Genomic DNA, 18,659 nt, shown 5'->3' on the forward strand with positions numbered 1-18,659 from the left:
ATCTGTGCCTGTAAAGTTGAGTCATTTTGTTTACATTCACACCACCCTTAAAATCACTCCAAACCCATTGAAACAGACATCGTTAATTATATTGGTTCTCCAATATAGACTCGCTTTTTCTAGAACCTTCTTTAGGTGTAGCCCACCAGACGGGGCATGCTGGGAAAGCTCTTGCGCATGCTCATGCACTTCTCCTGGTCCAGGAAGATGGAGTTGGCCTTGATGGACAGGTCGTGCTCCAAGGTGACTTTAGTCTTGACCAGAGTCTGCAGAGTGTTCTCAGCCTCCATCAGCCTCTCCTGGAGCCGATGAATGGTGTCCTCTATCTCTCTCACCTCACTCACAAGTCTGGAAGGATAAAGAGAAGCACCTCAAGAAGTGAAATAAATAAAGGTGCAGTCCCAGGAAACATGTAATGAGTGACACTTAACTACTGAACTATAAATTACATCTCTGTTTGTCTGTAAGTCAGCAGTAGAACGTTAAAGTCGCCTGGCTGGATTTTGATGAAACTTGGTGAAAGGGAGAACCCATAACATTTTGCAGCATATGCAAATCATGGGGATGGATACATTGGATGGAATTATTTATCACTTCTGAAAACGGCTTATCGTGTTTGCTAGCCAGTAATATGGAACCACCAGCAGTGTACTCATAGTATTACCACAATAAAAAGAACGACCAAATAGTATTTTACTCCATGAATTATATCGAACAATGAAGGAAGGCATTCTAGCAGCAGAGTACCTGTGGTGTGGGTTGTCCCTGCAGAGCTCCACATTGGGCCTGCGGGTCCTCTCCTCCAGCCTGGTTTGGGCCACTTTCAGCGGGCACTCTTTGTCTCTGAGGGCCTTCTTCAGAGACTCAATCAGCATCTCCGTCTGGAAGATCTCCTGCAGAGTCTACATGATGAGACAAAACAAACACAGAATCAAATGACATGAAAACAATTCATCGTTAAATGATAAAAGTAACAACTGAGTGTCTCATTCATGATAGAGGTTCATTATGCTCGAAAGAGGAAGTATTGACTAGATCAAGAGAACGAGATAAAAATCCCCCTGGTAGGAGCACAGAGCCAACTCTGTACACTGCAAGCTTTCAGCTGAGCACAGTACCCTACTCTGTCCAAACCCATTTAAAGTATATTTCATTTCAGAACATCTAGTTTTACAACTGACGGTGACAGAGGATTATTAAGGACTGTGTGTCTCACATCACAGCTGCTGTCAGTGTTCAAACCCATCCAACAGCTGATGTGGCTCCAAGCAATTAACCGGAGAACAATGAGACCCAGTGTGGAATATGGCGCAAGCAATGAAAGGGACATTTATCACCATTCCAGTCGCTCTTTTGACAGGAATGTTTTGCAGTAAACATTCACAAAATCCACTACAGACAGGAACAATGTCCGCTACAGGGAGTGGGCAGTCAGTGAAGGTGTATCTTACATTCCACAGTTTTAAAGATATATAGCACATATGGACTGTGTGTTGTGTAGAGAATGGAGAAAACACATCATCCCCTTCTCTCATAAGTGGCAAATGTAGTTAACCACTCAATGGATTGTGTCTTCTTCCTTAATATAGAGCCATGTGACTGCTTCTTGGAAACTACTTTCTTAGAATACAGGTGGTTTTACTTTTCATTCTTACCTGACAGCCTGTTAAAAATCATGTCACCAATATGTCTTCTTAAACAGCATAACAAGAATGAATTGTCATGTAGAAAAGGGGATGACCTTAGCCAGGTGTGTCTGCAGGCTGTTCTTAGCATCAGCGGTTTCTGATATGCGGTTTGTGAAGGCTACGTTGGCGTTGTTGAACTGGTTCCACATCTCGTTGGACGTGGTGTTCAGCAGGATCTCGATCTCGTCCCTGAGCTTGTGGGAGGAAGCCCTTTCGCTCTGGGAGTGCAGGATGTTGTCGTCTGTGAACTTCGACCATGAGTCCGGCAGGGAGAGTCTGACAAAGGGAAAAAATAACGACTTATGTATTCGGAACTTTATACTTTGATGAACATTTAAAACAAATAATGCTTTAAACAGTAAACATGCTGGATTTTAGCTTTGAGCTCATTTCCATCCATAGTCCCTCACATACAGCATTTAAGAACATGACATTTATATACATAGCAAAATAAATACATGATATGCAGAAAGAGCGTGAGCAGCATACAAGCATTTACCACATGGCAGTACAATGTAGCAGCTACGACTTATAAATTACAGGAGAAAATAAAAGAGCTACATAAAGTGCAAGAGGAGATACTCCTGTATTAAAGTGCATTTAGCGTGATTGCATGTTTGTTTGTTTCTCAACCATTCTTTTAGTTGACCTTTAAAGCTGTTCAAAGTGGGACAATCCCGTAACTCAGTTGGGAGGCTATTCCACAAAGAGCTGCCCTTAATTGATAGTACATTTTGACCAAGAGTGGTCCGTCTACGGTGTACTTCACAGTCTCCTCTGGTTTCTGACCCAGTGCAGCGTCCAGTGTGTCTTTTGTGGATGAATTCCCCTAAGGGAGGGGGGGCAAGTCCATGTAAACATTTATTAAAAAAACACATACTTTTAAAAGACTTGAAATCGTCAAAACTCAAGAAATTGTGTTTTTCAAGTATGGTACAGTGGTGGTATGAATTTGGCTTTCTGTCAAACACCTTGATAGCTCTCTTGTACAGCTGTTCTATTGTTTTCAGGTTTGTGGCACAAGCAAATGACGAGTTTGTCAAACAGTATTCAATATGGGATAGAATCATGCAGTGGAGGTATGACTTTGCAGCATTGACAGTTAAGAAAGGTCTAATTTGTTTAAAATGTTGCAAGTTGAATTTAATGGTATTGGATACTTTCTTAATATGTTTCTTAAAAGTCAAGTTCGAGTCCAGTATGACTCCAATATACTTGAACTGGGAGACTAGTTCTATGTCTGCTCCATTTAAAAACACATTGGACCCTTCGATTTTGACTGGTCGTTTACTGAACATCATGCATACTGTTTTTTTTGCATTTAACTGTAAGCAAATGTTGTTCAGCCAGTGTTGAACCTTGTCCAAAGCCTTTGAGATACAGGATGAGATAATTTCAGTGTTTTCCCCATGTACAAAGATGACCGCATCATCGGCACATTCAACTCAGGAGGACATACATTAGGCAAGTCATTAATGTACAGTGAAAACAGTAATGGTCCAAGAATGGAACCTTGTGGAACCCCAACAGGGTTGACAACAGTGTAGGATTTCCACGGCGGCCATGACGGCCATGGCCGTCGTAGCCCCTCTGTCTGACCGTTATGCCCCACAAATAATTGTACGTCCTACAGCCACCATGGCCTTTGGGCCCCTCACACTGTTAAAATCTCGAAGTTGCTTTAAAAGCGACAGAACAGTGTTTTCTGAACTGCATTATGCTGCGTTCACAACGGACGCGATGGCATGTGAATATTCTCATCGCTCTAACCGCTGGAGTTTCACCTCGGCTGTCAGCTGTGTTTACTCCTGTCATTCAAACAGAACGCGCTGGAGAGGGGGCGGGGCTTATTTCCATGTAAATACTGCGGTGGAAACCAACTACGACAACATTAACGTATTTTACAGTGATTTAATTGTAATTTAATTGTAATTTAATTGTAATACATATATCATTTGTAGTACCAAATCCCCCTACCTTGTCAACTTAGGCGCATTCACACCGCAGTACTTTTCCCACAAAGGTTAATCAGAACTTAGTTCATGAGAACTCTTTAGTTCTCATGAACTAAATACAGATCGCGTACCAGAATAAGTCCCTGGGGGAGGATTAGGCAAATGAAGCCGCTGACGTCACTTCTTCTTCTGCTTTGGGGTTTACTGGCAGGCCGCAAACCACTTCACGGCATATACTGCCGCCCAAAATCCCCGGCCGGAAGTCCCCGGAGATGGGGACTGGCTTCAGTAGAAGCTGCTAGGACTCCCAGCAGCTTCTACTGAAGCCTTCCGAGTAAATCGCCAGAACGCCGACACCTCCTCATCTCCACCGCTCCCATGTTTTATTTTGTGTTGCCATAAGTTAGTCTCTCTGCGTTTCTGCGCTGGGCTAATGCTAATAATGCTAATGCGAGGATAATAAAATGGCGGCTTCACAAAACTTTTTGGGAGTTTTACGGGGCGTGGTTTGCATTCCGCCCAGCCAATCAGACATAGGAACCTTTTTCTCCCACGAAAGTCCCTGCTCTCTAGCAGGGACGGAAAAGGGGGTGAAAAGGTTCTCATGAACACATTTTAGTTCCGGCTCTTTTTGGTGTGAACGCAACATTTCGGAACTATATCGGAACTAAAGTGGGAAAAGTACTGCGGTGTGAACGCCCCTAACGGCCCGTCCACATAGCGGCGTGCGCTGACGCTTGCCGGCGGGCGTGTCTGAAACTCGACCAACAACCAATCACATGAATCACCCGCCCCTGACACACAAGCAGCGGTTTGATTGGCTAGAGCTTGTACTGGCATATGATTCGATTGGCTGACGCTTCTGCCGAGGCGTCAAAAGTTGAACATTGCTCAACTTTTGCAGCGAGCCACGCCAGCTACACTCCGCTTCGCTTCCCACTATGCATTTCGGCTAAACGTGACGTCACCCCATTCAAAGTGAATGGTGAAGCGTCAACGCACGCCGCTGTGTGGACGGGCCGTACGGTAGGGGGATTTGGTACTGTTGACCAAAACACACTGTTTTCTGTTCGATAAGTAAAACTTAACCCAATGTATTGAATCTGCCGAAGAATTTAAATAAGTCAGCTTTGTAAGGAGCACTTGGTGGTCAACAGTGTCAAAAGCCTTCCTGAGATCAAGGAAGACAGCACCTACATATGGGCTCGTGTCCAACATACATTTAACCTTTTCCACAAAGACACAGTTAGCTGTCTCAGTGGAGTGGTGAGCACGAAAACCAAACTGCATTGGGTGGAGTGGAGCGAAACCTTTATCTAAATGTTTGGTGATTCGTTTTGACACCCATTTAGAGAGTTGGCCAACACCGCAGGGTCTTTTATCAGGGCATCATTGATTTTTAATTCTAGTACATTATTTTCCTGTTTGGTATGTTTACCTAAGTTTATTTAGGATTTGCCAAACGTTTTTACTGTTACCTTTCGCACATGTTATGTTGATGAAAAAGTTTGCTTTGGCCTGTCTTATTGTTTGTGTTACCTTGTTACGAGCATGAGTGAATTTCTGTCTATCAGTGAATAGCCCGAATTTCAAGCTCTGCTTTAATAGTTGATCTCTAGATTTCATGAGATTCCTGCATTGTAGATTCAGCCAGGGAAGATGATGTTCCTTCCTGTCCCTAAGGCACCCTCTCCTTGAGAAGGAAGGAATTGCATCGTTAATTTTAGATATAAACAGATTACTGTTTTCACCAATGTCTTCAGAGGACAGTGTCTCCCCAATCAATCATTTTCACTGCCTCCATAAAACGTTGTTGCAGGTTTTTTTTGGGATGAAGCGAGAACCGAAGGCAGGGGTTTTAGGTGTGGCCATGAACCTTTTTTTTGTGAGTTTCCTGGCAAAAAGAACAATATTATGGTCAAAAAGACCAGTCAGGAAGTTGTAGGTTTTACCTATTCTATCAGCTTTGTTTGTAAATAATAAATCTATCATAGTCTTGGACGTTTTGGTTATTCTAGTCGGTTGATCCATTAGTTGTATTAAGTTGTGTTTATCCTTGATCCGTTTTAAGCTCTTTCTATTTTGTTTGTCATTCCAGTTGATATTAAAGTCTCCTACAATAATTAGCTCTTAGTTGGAGTCACATGAATTCAGCAGGAGTTTTACCTGGTCATAGAAATCCACCATGGTGAGGGACATTTCCTCAGATAGTTTTGATCATACTAGCAGCGCGTCTTAAACGAAGGCAACATCGTACTGTAAGTTGACCACTTTAGCCCAACTCAAGTATCTCAACAATTATTGGATGGATTGTGATGACATTTCTCATTTGTTTTTCCTAGAGGAAGAAGGTGACTTTGTTGATCCCCTGGCTTTTCCTCTAGCCTTCCATCATCTAGATCTTTACATTATATTTGTTTCTTTTTCTTTTAGTGAAACATCTTGGAATGGATTACCATGAAGTTTTCCAAACATTAATTTCCCTCTCAGAATGAATTGTCCTAACTTTGGTTATATCTAGCACCCTTATCATGTCAAAACTACTAGACAAATAAAACGTTTCGAATTCCAAAATCAATAACATTTCAATCGGCTTCAGCTCGCCTATGTGTAATTAAAAATGTCAGCAAACGATCTTGCTAAAGTAAGTTGGTGATAAAAAATTCAATAACACACCTATACCTGTAAAACATAAGAATTTTAGCATTTTCATGTTAGCAAGCTGATGTTAGCAACTGGCTAATAGCACCTAGTTTGGCCTGACTGCGTTGTAGAATAACTGCAGATTCACTATGGTATGTTTAAACCTGGTGTAAGAACAAAAAGGGGCGCTTTTTTATGATTGACAATTAAACTAAACAGCCCTGTCCGGTATTCCAGGCTGGTTTAAACAAACATGAGAGATTGTTAACAGCCGTTTGACGTGATGAAACGGAGCAGTTAATACATATATTTGATGACATAAAACTGTACTCACGAAGGATCTAGTCTTTCAATCCCTCTGTAGTAGCCGATACCATCTGATGTGTTCCTCAGATGGTGACACCTGTCATCTATCCTCTGAGCTGTCACTTTGTCACCGATGTCTCTTTCCAGTTCATGCTGCGCTGCTCTGTTTGACCTGAGAAACCCCACACACCAATGCAGAAACAAAGCGATCAATCAAGCGCACGTCAAACCCTGGATTTAGTAATGATTCATAAATTGATTTTTCAGACTCACGCCAGTTGAGCGATGGCTCTGTCCAGATGTCTCCTCATCCTTTCCTGACATGACTTAATGACTTCCACTTCCTTACGGGGAAGGTAAATAACAATTATGATTATTGCTTTACCAAGGTTTCTATCAGAGGTCACACATTACGTTAGCTTTAATGTTACCCTTATGAGGTCTTTCTCCACGTCGTCGTGTACCAGATCGATTGACATCCGCTTCTCTCTGTGGTACAAACACTCTTGAGACACCTATTGACGAAGTGATCGTGACTATTAGGAGTATATATAAGTCACTCAATTTGCAGCATTTTATTGATTGTGAAATTCAAGGTGAGCAGTTATGACATAAAGTATATATTCCGAAGTATAGTATGACTTGAACCAGCTGCATTCTCCAGTTTCCAGTTTCCTGGACAAGGCTCCTGCCATCTGATCTAAGCCTAGCAAGATGTATGTCATCAGATCTCCAGTCAAGTTGACCCACTCTAGGTGAGACAATGACCAGTGGTTCTTTACCCGGGGGACCTAATTAAAGTTTGACTAGCAAATAACTGCATTTTAAAGTAGTTTGAAGAACCAGGCAGACACTGTTGCTACAGCTAAACTAGGAACCCTTTGTCAAAACTGTTTCACCACGGATTGTGCACACACAATATGATATAATTGTTAATATGAATGCATGAACACAGCCCTGACCAGAGAATTGAAGGCAAATGCAATTTGTCTTTGTAAGGATGTAAACATTTCCTGCAAACATTTCCAAAAACACATTAAAAAAAAGACGTATGTACCCAACCCAGTCTCACGGCATTTCGTGTTCACCAACACGATTTTTAATCTATTGACTGGGTTGAGTTACCAGACAGGAAATCTTCAAGGTAACACACACTCATGTCTTCCTTCCAATCTCACCTGAAGGGGCCCCTCAGTCTCTGCCAGGGCTCTCTCTAGCCTCCTCTTAACATCAGTGAGCGTTGCTATCTCTGTCAACATGTTGTCAATCTCATGGCTCAGCTCAGACCTCCAGAAGACAACGTCATTGAGCCGCTCGCCAATGTTCTTGCTGGTACTCTCCTGGGTACGTCTGGTCAGCTGATCCCTGTCCTGCATCAGCCTGATGGTGTCTCTTCTCAGCCTCTCCGCGCTGTTCCGGGACGCCTCGGACTCCCTGTAGTTGCTTATGTTAGACTTGTACCAGTCGTCAGGAGTGTAGCGGGTGGACAGCGCTGTCCTGTTCGATGGGTAGAACATGGTCTTTGCTCGAACCAGATCTAAATGATCTCGCTGCATGGAAGAAGGGGTGGGGACAGTGCTGCTGCTTTTGAAATAGGTGTTGGTCCTCCACATGTTGGCACTGGGATTCATGGCCATGGCAGGCTGGGGGTTGCGATAGCTGGATGCCATGGTGGAGATGGCCGGGAGGAAGTGGCTGGTTTTAGGGCGAGCATATGTGGCTGTCAGAGTGGATCCCATCAGCTCCATATTTGAGTCGCCTCAGGGTGCTCCTGGTTTTCTGAGACCAGATCACAAAATAACTTTTAACTACAGTTATTTACCATTCAGTTTAATTTGTAGACCTAAAACTCTTGACATTAAATGCAGATATTATTTTACTTATGTTGACCCAAGGCATAGTTCAAAGGCATTAAAATAAATGATTCAGACATGAAATATAGTATTGTGTCATTAGATTCAATAGGCAAAAGGAAAAAAAAACTTATATAAATGTCTTACCAGGATGAGCAAGTGGATACTCCAGGTCTTGATGCTCGCAGACTGCCTCTCAGCTGTGCTTACCTGGAATTGAGCTCAAGAACACACTAAAGGTAAACTGACATGCATTATAGATGGACAAGTTTTCATTCAGCCAGCCAATGGGGTTGCACGGTCCTCGTCTGCAGGAGCTGGCCCGTCCAAGATTTCTGTTGTCACAGAAGCAGTTGCCATAGGTTACTGAAACACTCAACCCGGGATGTTAGGATTAATGGTGAGCAGGTGCTTTTACTTTGTTCATGTAAATACATTGAAATGTCACTAAACTGTGAATGACATTTTTATGTTTGTAATTTTTCTTATTTGCTTTTGTATTCTCTGTGTGGCTGCTTTTGGCTGGCTCCAACTCCAAATAAGACTACTGTGCTTTTTCACCTCAAACGGATACATAACAAATCCTCGGCATTACTGTTCCCAATTACTGTTATACATTTGTGTATATGACCTGTACTTGATTCTGTTCTGCAAATGTGTCCTTCACACTGCTAGGTTTGAAAATATATTTGGCAAGTTCACTTTTCAGAAAGGTCATCGACCTTAAATGTTCTTGTTGGAAGTTGAGCAATCTGAGCTTTGTCTTCAAAGCAGAGGAGTTCAGTTGGTCGCCAGGCAGCATCAGATAGCTCACCCTCACCCTGAGAAGCTATCTGTCTGTATGGATTACAGTCACCTGTTTAATGATTCATGCCACAGGAAGAATCCACACAAACCCCCTTAGCACAGAATAATAATCTGTGTTGTGTTACCTACCATTAGAACTGAGGATCATTTACACTAATCAGTTCTGACGGGGCAGGGCCCGACAGATGATAGTCTGGTTTCCACTACAGACACAAGCATAGCTGTAGCCAGGAGTTACTCAGCTGCTCTATCTTTATCACAGAATAAACACAAATTATTCAAAGCTTACATGCTCATTAGTTTGTGTTGTCATCATGTCACAATACTTTTGAGCCATTCTTTCTTTAGTAAAAAAATCCTCCTTCCACCTACTTTTTTTACCACATATACTGGGGGATAGGCTGAGTTAAATATTTGATTTATAGTAGTGATTTTAATTGCTTTTGTATCCACCAAGGTGCAGTTCTAAATGTATACATACTGTCTGTTTAACTACTTGAAACTGCCAGCCATATCATCTCAAATATACTGATGATTGTTATGTGATTGGCTTTCTGGTCTGTGTTTCTTGCCCTGAAGCTTATATGTATCCAGTATTTTTAAAGGTCAAGGCTTCATAGAGGCCGCTCTGTGAACTATTTTGCAGTGGTCAGGCTACTATCGTCATAAACATGGAGGCTTAGATTTAGAATGGAATGACATGCGATTGCTCCGCCCCTGTGGCCTCAGCATATTAACATGGCGAGGTCGAAGAAGACATGCTTTGCCGCCATGAAGACATGCTTTGCCGCCAAGACCTCAGCCGCTATAAATATGCCACAGAAAAACATGAAAAGCCAGCCTACTGTAGGTAGGTATTAAATTCATCCTTTGGATAGAGCTGAGAGTGTCCTCTGGACCAGTGGTTCCCGGGCAATCTCCCCACTGGCCCTTAAAACATGAGGGCCTATATATATATACTCCTTTCTTGTGGCCCATGAGAGTGTTACTGCATAGTGGAAAGGTCTGCTGGAGCAAGCATGCTGTCCAATCCACTAACAGCCAAATGAAACTGAACCAAGGGCTGTAATACCCACAGGAATGAAAACACAATAAATAAGAGCTTTTTAATTAAATATTGGCCTGAAATGTCCAGTATTTAAGAAATGTTTCCCCTTTGGTATGGTACAGCTTCATTTCAAATAAGCAGTTCAACTCTACAGTATATCGTTTTGGGATGAAAAGTGACCCAAGCAGGAAAGTAATATGCATTCTCTTATAGATGTCATGTGGTTTGGCAGAGGTGTTAGGCCCTTGGAATGTTCTACATTTTGGCTTGAATTAGACATGGTATGAATGGTCACAATTTGGGGACAAAATAAATGATGCACAGTGCTCTCAGGTGACAGCACACAGGGGCTTGGATTTCATCGGTCAGTAATTGAGAAAGGACCTTGGACTTTTCTCTTTCTCAAATATGTACTGCTGTGTGTCTATGTCCTTTATTTACAATCTAAATAGTAGAAGACACAAACTGCCACCTATACATATACATATACAGTATGTCCCCAAAGCCACAGGTCAATTATGGCAATTGCCAATAACTGCACAAAGAACATTCAGCCATGTGATACCAAACCCCTCAGTATCTATCCACTCACATTTTAGAGGCTGCCGAATATAAAAACAAGCCGTCTGCACTCATACGATACCAGGCTGCATCCTGCAACCCACCACCAAAACAAACAATCTGGTGCGTTAGCTGTGACATTAAAGATTGTACCAACACGATGCAAGAGTGACTGTTCTTTTTCCCTGATGAAACAGCATGTGACCTCGTAGAATTAAAGTTATAATCCGTATGTTCTGGTTTTCAGCACTCTTTGTTTACATAATAACCGTTTTTCAAGACAAAAAAGAACAGTGCACTGCTTCACACACAAGTATGTTATAGAGGAAATTGAACCAGCCACTACTGGATGATGGAAAATAGTCACTAATTGTGTGCCACTTGCTAGTTTTTTTCTCAGGAAGAAGACACCCAGTTTGTATAACTGCCAATACAAAGGTTTTCATCATCGTTACCTCATCAATAAATAGATAAATGCTTAACAGGCATTGATTTAAATGACAATCTTTAATATTATTACTTTTAACTAACACTTTGACAATACTGTCCTTTTTTTGACACGTACACATGCTCCCTAAGGCCTTGACACATCCTTCACTTTTCACCATTGACCTTGAGTTTATCAGGTAAGAATAGACCAGAAGAGGAGGTCAGAAGTGTTCTCTAAACATTCACACCAGAGAAAACAAGTCCCTTTTCTGTTCCGTCTCCGGCCCCTGGTGTTCACTTCTTTATACCCCCCACCCATCCACCACCCACCCGTTTTCTATGTGAACCTGGCACGCTTCCTACTAAATCTAGAGCCCCGGTCAAACCACAGCTTCCTCTTTCAAAATCAGTAGTTCAACATGAAGTTCTAACTGCGCAGTTTCATGGGTTAACCAGAATAACCTTTCTCTCTCATTTCCCACAAAAACAATTAGATGTTATTAGCCAGTTAACCAACGGTCTCCGATTGTTTGGTATTCGTCATATGCCATGAGAATTACATCCAGCTTCTGTCTGTCGCCCCAAGCCCATTGGTTACCAGTATATCATTTCTTTAAAATAGCTACACAGTAATAGCATTGCATAGTACATTTGATGGGGACTATTTTAAACTGCAGTGTTGGTTGCCAACGAGTACTCATGGTAGCAAGACAGTGTAAAGTGTATGGTAAGGAAGGAACTTATCACCCAATGCAATAGTGTGGCTTGTTGGTATTTCTTCTAATAGTTTTTAGCATATAATTGAGCTCTTTTGTACAGAGGAATAAAGCTTTCGATTAACAGCTCATACTTAGTGGTCGGTCTTTCTATGGTATTTGTTGACAGAAGAGATGTATTGAATATCACCAAATGTATTTATATAGGAGCCAGATCCATGTGTACTTATATAACAGTGTAGAATTGTATGTAATGTATAGCAATAATATAGAGTTCATTTCGCATTGCAATAAGTGTCCATTAGCATGTTTGCATGCCTTTTGCATGTTTATGTAGCGTTGCATGGTAACTACTGTGTTTGCAGTTGTGTATAAGTTTAGAGGAGAAGCCTCTGAGGCACTCTATGGGCTCTATTATATTACCTACACAAAGCAGGCAAATGGATAGTGTATTGGATACTTAGGCAGAGGGAGTAGAGACCGACCGGCAGGCAGCAGATGATGTATGATATAGCTTTGTTTATGTTATCTGGTCTCGAGGGATTATCTCTGAACCAGCGTGGAGGTAGACATTTCCATGCAGACAAACACACGGATATATCTTTCCTGAATTTTGTTCCCCACACTACTAGGAATCAACTGCTCTTCCTCAGCCATGTTGGAGATATTTCATGCTACCATTAAGCGTAATAATACACTGTACTGGTATAGCACTTTAATGGTTACTAAAAGCCACTTCACAAGTAATACATCCACTTAAAGGAACAGTACATGAATATAAACACAGATAATTATTCCTTTTCCAATTGCTTCTCACATTACATTACATTACATGTTACTTGTTAGACGCTTTTATCCAAAGCGACTTACATACTCAATACTGTGGGCAATCCCCACAGGAGCAATTTGAGGTGAAGTGTCTCAGGGACACAACGACATGCTGACTGTAGTGGGGTTTGAACCTGTGCCCCCCTGATCCGAACACCAACGCACTAGCCCACTGTGCCACACGCCTCCCCGCAGACATAAACAAATTAAATGAACAGAACGTTTTCTACCTCATTTCTTTGTGGGTGTTAACTGTAAAGGGTATCATCTACAACAAGCACAGCAGTTAGAGGTGATGGCTGGAAGTCATATGATGGGCAACGTTTGTCTGACAGGAAAGGCGAAGGGTGCATGGACTCAGGCCACCCCAACTCCGTGATCAAGGCTCCCAGTCGCAAACTTCTAGAGTGGGATGGGGGGGTCATGAATGCAGGGCTTTGTCCAGTCCATGGTCATCACATTCCACTGGAGCCACTGTGCGGCACGCAGCAGAGCGGAGGAGAGGGCAGGGCAGGGCAGGAGAGGACATGAGAGGAAACACTGACCAGTCTCTGATTGTAATGCAACATGGGCATCAAATATATGGTTCTGCACCATCTATGTAGACCAGGGGTGTCCAAACCTTTTTTACCGAGGGCCACATACTGTACAGAAAAATATACGAAGGGCTGGGCCACTTAGGTAAGTTAAGTTATAATTTAGCAAAATATAGGTAAATTAGGCTTGATACATGAATATGCTTTTAGAACAAAACAGCCTACATCACAGCTCTCTATAGGGTTTCATTTATCTTGTTGGCAGCTCATCCCTTAAAGCAGAAGCCTCAGAGTGATTATAATAAGATTAAATATGAAGGGTCTATTTCAAGCTTGTTATGTAAATGAGTCAGATATGTTAGAAAATGTTTCTAACTTTAATTGACTGAATGTATTTGAAAAGTGGTGTTATTAACACATGAATACTGCTGTGTAATATATGTATACATTTATATTAAAGACGTACAATATAAGACAAGCACAAGTTTCATGTGGGCCATATTCCATTATACTTTTTAAATTTGATGAGGGCCGATTCAAAATGGTCCGCGGGCCGCATTTGGCCCCTTGGCCGTAGTTTGGACACCCCTGATGTAGACGTAGCATCTTGAGTGCATCAAACATGGGCTGAAGTCGAATAGTCCATTTAGCTTAGGAACCTTCCTAAAGGAGTGAAATGACCCGGAAGTCCCTCAGGGGCAGCCATGATAAGTGCCTTTCGAATTCTCTAGAATGATGAGAATGATAGGAAAGGAGGTTTCAAACTTCCTTTATAACCTCCTTTAGCTTAGGAACCACTGGACCTCCCTAACCGACAGGAGAAGCGAAAATGCTGCCCCACAATGCCTTGCAGCCGCAGCATTTGCCGTCACTCAACAGTCGGCCGTTCACGGAAACAACCGATTATGACCCGAGAAATTATATCATGAAAGTTACGGTGCTTATTAAGCATTTTAAAACATAGGTGGTAAGTTGCCAAAGTGCTTTGTTTTTAACGTTCATCAGTATTATAATCAAAAAGAGAAATATGAACGTTAGTTTTCACTGAAATGATCAAATAAAGTCTTCACTGAGCTGTGTGGGGTTTTTCAACTTTTAAAAGATGTTTGAATGGTGATATACACAGTGATAGATGTTAAGGACTAACGTTTATAATAAATACATCTGTATTGATTTTAAGATCTTTAGTTCATACAATCATACGTATTGGGATCATTTGTATTAATGTGGACCGGAGGGAGAGGGTGACGAGCAGAAGTTTCACTTTCCTTTTTTATTTCAATTCCAACTTTGGTCATGAAGAATCTGTTTCTCTGTTGTCCACGTTCATAAAGCAAAGCAGCAGCATCAGAGCACGGTGCAGAGTCTCTAGATGAGTTTACAGTAGTCCCTCGTTCTTATTAAACATCCATGTTGTAGTCCGCTGTATAGAAAACTGTGGTTTCCATGGTTTCCCCACAGCAGCAGACGCACATTCAGGACGTCCGCTGGCGCATCATAAACACGTCGGATAGTGAAAGTGCATTCGGATTCTCTAAAGTACCGCAGTCTCTTCTCCTAAGTCCTTTTGAATTCTCCTATCCACTATCCCTTAACCCCGTGACGTTTCACTCAGAGGTCAAGGAATAGACGATAGGGTTAGAACTTAGGAGCTGATTTTTAAACTATCCGACTGCAGCCATGGAGCTCATGGTATATGAATGTCATTTTTGTAATCCCCTCTCCATGAAACTTCAGAGCATTCATAAACCATGTCAGAGATGTTCCTGCTTGAAACCCACAAATGTTTTGCGGTTCACCAACACAGCACCTCTACTGGTCAGCCACAGGAATTGGGAACTTCTTTTTTCACATGAAGTCCTTAATGTTTTAATCCCTGACTGTTTTGGAATTTATGAGTCATTTGCGTTGGCGGGGTGCTTGCTCCTGACACAGAGAAACTTTGGTCCAATTGAGTTAACAATGTGAGGTTACAACTGCCTCGGTGCTTGTATTTCTAGCTATTTTGAGCCAAACGTTTATAAAGGGGAGAGAGGTCTAATGTTTCCGTGCTGACTCAGGAGTTGAATTATTCAGCCTGGGCGTGTGTATTTCTCTCACACACAGACCTCCACCCCCAAATTAGGGAAAATGCAGCTTGTGCTTGTCATCTCGGCAAGACAGGAAGTGAACATGAATGATAGAAACCTCAGATCGCTGCACGGTGACTCACGGTTTTGAAAGTAATGGTCAGGAGCCTTAATCATGAGGGAAGGACCCTGCATTCCTCATGTTGGTGTCACTTAGGAGTTAGAGTGTGAAATTAGGCATATTCAACATGTGGCCGGCTGATGTGCAAACTGCATCGAGCATCAGAGCCAAAAAGACAAATAAAGAAGGGAAGACATTTAGAAGTTAGCGCCTGTGCCTTAATTCCCATCCTTCCCTTGTTTTTTTCCTCACGCGGTGTCTCCCACCGCTTTCCCTCCACCATTCCCTTTTAATCACTTTTTAAATGTTCCATTTGCCACAGATCTCTCTGTACCCTTTTTATAGCCGGTCGTAATCTTATGTCCTCTGCACAAAGAAGTGTCTGTCAGTGTTGATGGGAGACTGTGCACAGCTGGACCTTGGCAGCATGGGAACAAGGGTTGGAACATGGGGGATTCTTGCTCCAGATGGAACCACTATTAACAGCTTTCAAACACACCGTTGTCTCCCAGAGGAGAGGCTTGCCACAATAACAAAAAGTCAGAATCTCTTTCTTTTTCGGCATTGATTTCCTGAAAAGGTTTGGCTGATGTGACAGTTTTTTTATATAACATGTCTAAACATTGAGTCTAGGAGTTGCTGCCAACAAACTATAGAAGCTGAAGCTGCATTTGTTTTCTTGTTTTAAGTTTTAATCCTCATTTTTCAGAAAAAGTTCAGTTCCAAAAGCTATTGAACACCCGCTCTAAACTCCTATTTCTAATTAGGAAAATAAAAAGACACTGCACTTAGTTTTGATATGAACTATAGTGACACAAGGCATGCCGTACAAATACACTCAACATATACACAGCTGCGGCTACAGCATTCCCCAGCCCTGCATTCTGTTTGCGTACTGCCAAAGGTCAGAGTGCATCAAATGAGATATCGGATGGATTCAAAGGCATGTTCTCATGTTAGGCCTTCAGAGAGACACACCCTGCTGCAATGTAACCCTGCTGCCATTTAGCAGCTTCTTATTGGACTTAGTCGTGCCACTATTTGTCACAGCATGTGTGGAAAAAGTGAAACTTAACCCTAAAATGACCTCTGTAACAAGAGTGGTTGTGGTTTTCTTAGGTTAATTGCATTAAAGGGCCATTGTCCATTGTGGTTGTGTTTTCCTGGGTAAATATTCAGCATGCACTTGATGAAACACATTTTTGTATAAAACATTACTGACCAGTTCTCATTTGCACATACACCCTGTCTGAATTCTTCTCTGGTGGCTCGCGATGGCCAAACAAAAGGCCAAGGAAGATTCAGATGTACTGCAAGAAGGCGGATAAAGGCATTTAAAACCATGGCTTTGTTGTTCAGAGGCATTTTCCAACCCCTGCACCCTCCCTCTCTCTCTGAAATGCCAAAGGCATCTGGTTGACAGTTCCTCACAAGCTTTCAAATTGTTCCCCTTTTCCCAAATTTGGTCCGAAGTATAATGGGGCTATTGTGCACTTGTTTAGCGGGCTTGAGAGAATTTCATTTATCTTTCCTGGCAGCTTTACCTTCTCATAGATGAAGCAGTGGAAAATCCTGATTTTGCTTAAAAATGTTGTTTTGCTACTTTTTTTTTACAGGCCCAAGGATGTAGGATGTGTTATCAGATTCAAACCGTGGGTATGACATTCATTCAGTAGAGATGCCAAACATCATAAATAGAGTAGGCATTTGACGATTATGGTCACATGGGTACCAATTTGGGCTCCACACAGAGAACCCAGCTGTAAAAATGTCTTGCAGTATTTCAAGTGGCAACGTCTGCGGCCTCATATAATATCATTAAGTCCATTCTGACTATTATGAGGATGTTTTATGAGGAAGTCTGTGTGCATGTATGGCAGGTGTCTGTGCTGCCATGAGCTGTGAGTTAGCCGGTGCATTGCTCTGGTGGATCTGCAGCAACTATACACCCTCGTCTGTGTGAGGACAGGCTGCAGCAGCTGAGAATGCAACATTGACCTCAATGGGAGGAGTCAAGGTCAGCAAAAGTGAGGGCAGAAGAAAGATCAGACCTGTTGGACTGAGTTCAGAGGTCAGGGTCGTAGGGTTAAGCAGGTTTGATCCTAAAACAAAAAGTGGAGGAGAAAATCAGTTTTAAATGAATACATACAACCTATAGCTGAACACATTTTTTGTTTGTAATTCAGACTATTTCTACAACTAAGCAAAGCAACAAGTCCTCCAACTAATACGACCAAATAGGCCGATTGTTCCGACCCATAATACGACCCACAGGAGCGTTTTCAATCAACGGGAGCGTCTACCTATCAATATGGAAGCAAACAAGAGACAGAAGTATTTGAATTTTATTAGACACCGAATTTATAGCATTGAAAATAATTACTTTGAAAATCATGTATCTGAATGTTTTTGCTCCGAATTTACCTATGTGAAATAAAAATGTAAAAATTGAAGTGAAAAAAATTCGAACGTCAAAAAATTCGGTGTATAAAATTCGATGTCCAAAATTGCGATGCAGCATCTTCCGGGCTACTCAGACAGGATAAGCAATCGAGTCCTAATGCAATCAAACCGACTTCTGGCCTATCAGAGCATGGCTTTGTCAGTCATGTGATCACAACAACCCGGGAGAAAAATGACGGCGAACAGTGGTGCTCCGGTAAGTAGTCAGTTTGTGCTCTTTATTTTACAAGCAGTGAGGGCTCGACAGCATTTGTATCTTACATTAGCTAGCTAAATGAGTGAAGTAGCCTTGTGCCTTGCTGTTAGCAAGCTCCGTAGTTATCATTAATTGAAGTGGATCACAACGTTACTGTATCCTTTTGTGTGTGTGTGTGTGTGTGTGTGTGTGTGTGTGTGTGTGTGTGTGTGTGTGTGTGTGTGTGTGTGTGTGTGTGTGTGTGTGTGTGTGTGTGTGTGTGTGTGTGTGTGTGTGTGTGTGTGTGTGTGTGTGTGTGTGTGTGTGTGTGTGTGTGTGTGTGTGTGTGTGTGTGTGTGTGTGTGTGTGTGTGTGTGTGTGTGTGTGTGTGTGTGTGTGTGTGTGTGTGTGTGTGTGTGTGTGGGGGGGGGTGACGGTTTGCAAAGTAACGTTACGATCAC

At 42.1% G+C, this 18,659-nt stretch overlaps 1 protein-coding gene across 1 annotated transcript; it reads right to left on the minus strand.

The window, feature by feature from the left end:
- Window positions 1-115: 115 nt before the first annotated feature.
- tekt3 (tektin 3) lies at window positions 116-8,340 on the minus strand. Its single transcript, XM_034106694.2, has 7 exons — window positions 7,771-8,340; window positions 7,024-7,107; window positions 6,866-6,936; window positions 6,621-6,764; window positions 1,742-1,964; window positions 748-902; window positions 116-348 (listed from the first exon to the last, which is right to left on the minus strand). The coding sequence occupies exons 1-7, from the start codon at window positions 8,338-8,340 to the stop codon at window positions 132-134; spliced, it is 1,464 nt and encodes a 487-aa protein (XP_033962585.1). The 3' UTR covers window positions 116-131.
- Between the last annotated feature and the right edge of the window lie 10,319 nt (window positions 8,341-18,659).

The sequence above is a fragment of the Pseudochaenichthys georgianus genome, chromosome 19 (genome assembly GCF_902827115.2).
Source record: "Pseudochaenichthys georgianus chromosome 19, fPseGeo1.2, whole genome shotgun sequence".
Classification (NCBI taxonomy): domain Eukaryota; kingdom Metazoa; phylum Chordata; class Actinopteri; order Perciformes; family Channichthyidae; genus Pseudochaenichthys; species Pseudochaenichthys georgianus.

Bases quoted from the DNA above. Each gene is read 5' to 3' on its own strand.
- tekt3 (XM_034106694.2), bottom strand. From the start codon at position 8,340: ATGGAGCTGATGGGATCCACTCTGACAGCCACATATGCTCGCCCTAAA. The intron at 6,937-7,023 runs GTAACATTAAAG...CTTCCCCGTAAG, and splicing joins TGGAGAAAGACCTCATAAGG to GAAGTGGAAGTCATTAAGTC. The intron at 349-747 runs GTACTCTGCTGC...TTATCCTTCCAG, and splicing joins AGGGACAACCCACACCACAG to ACTTGTGAGTGAGGTGAGAG.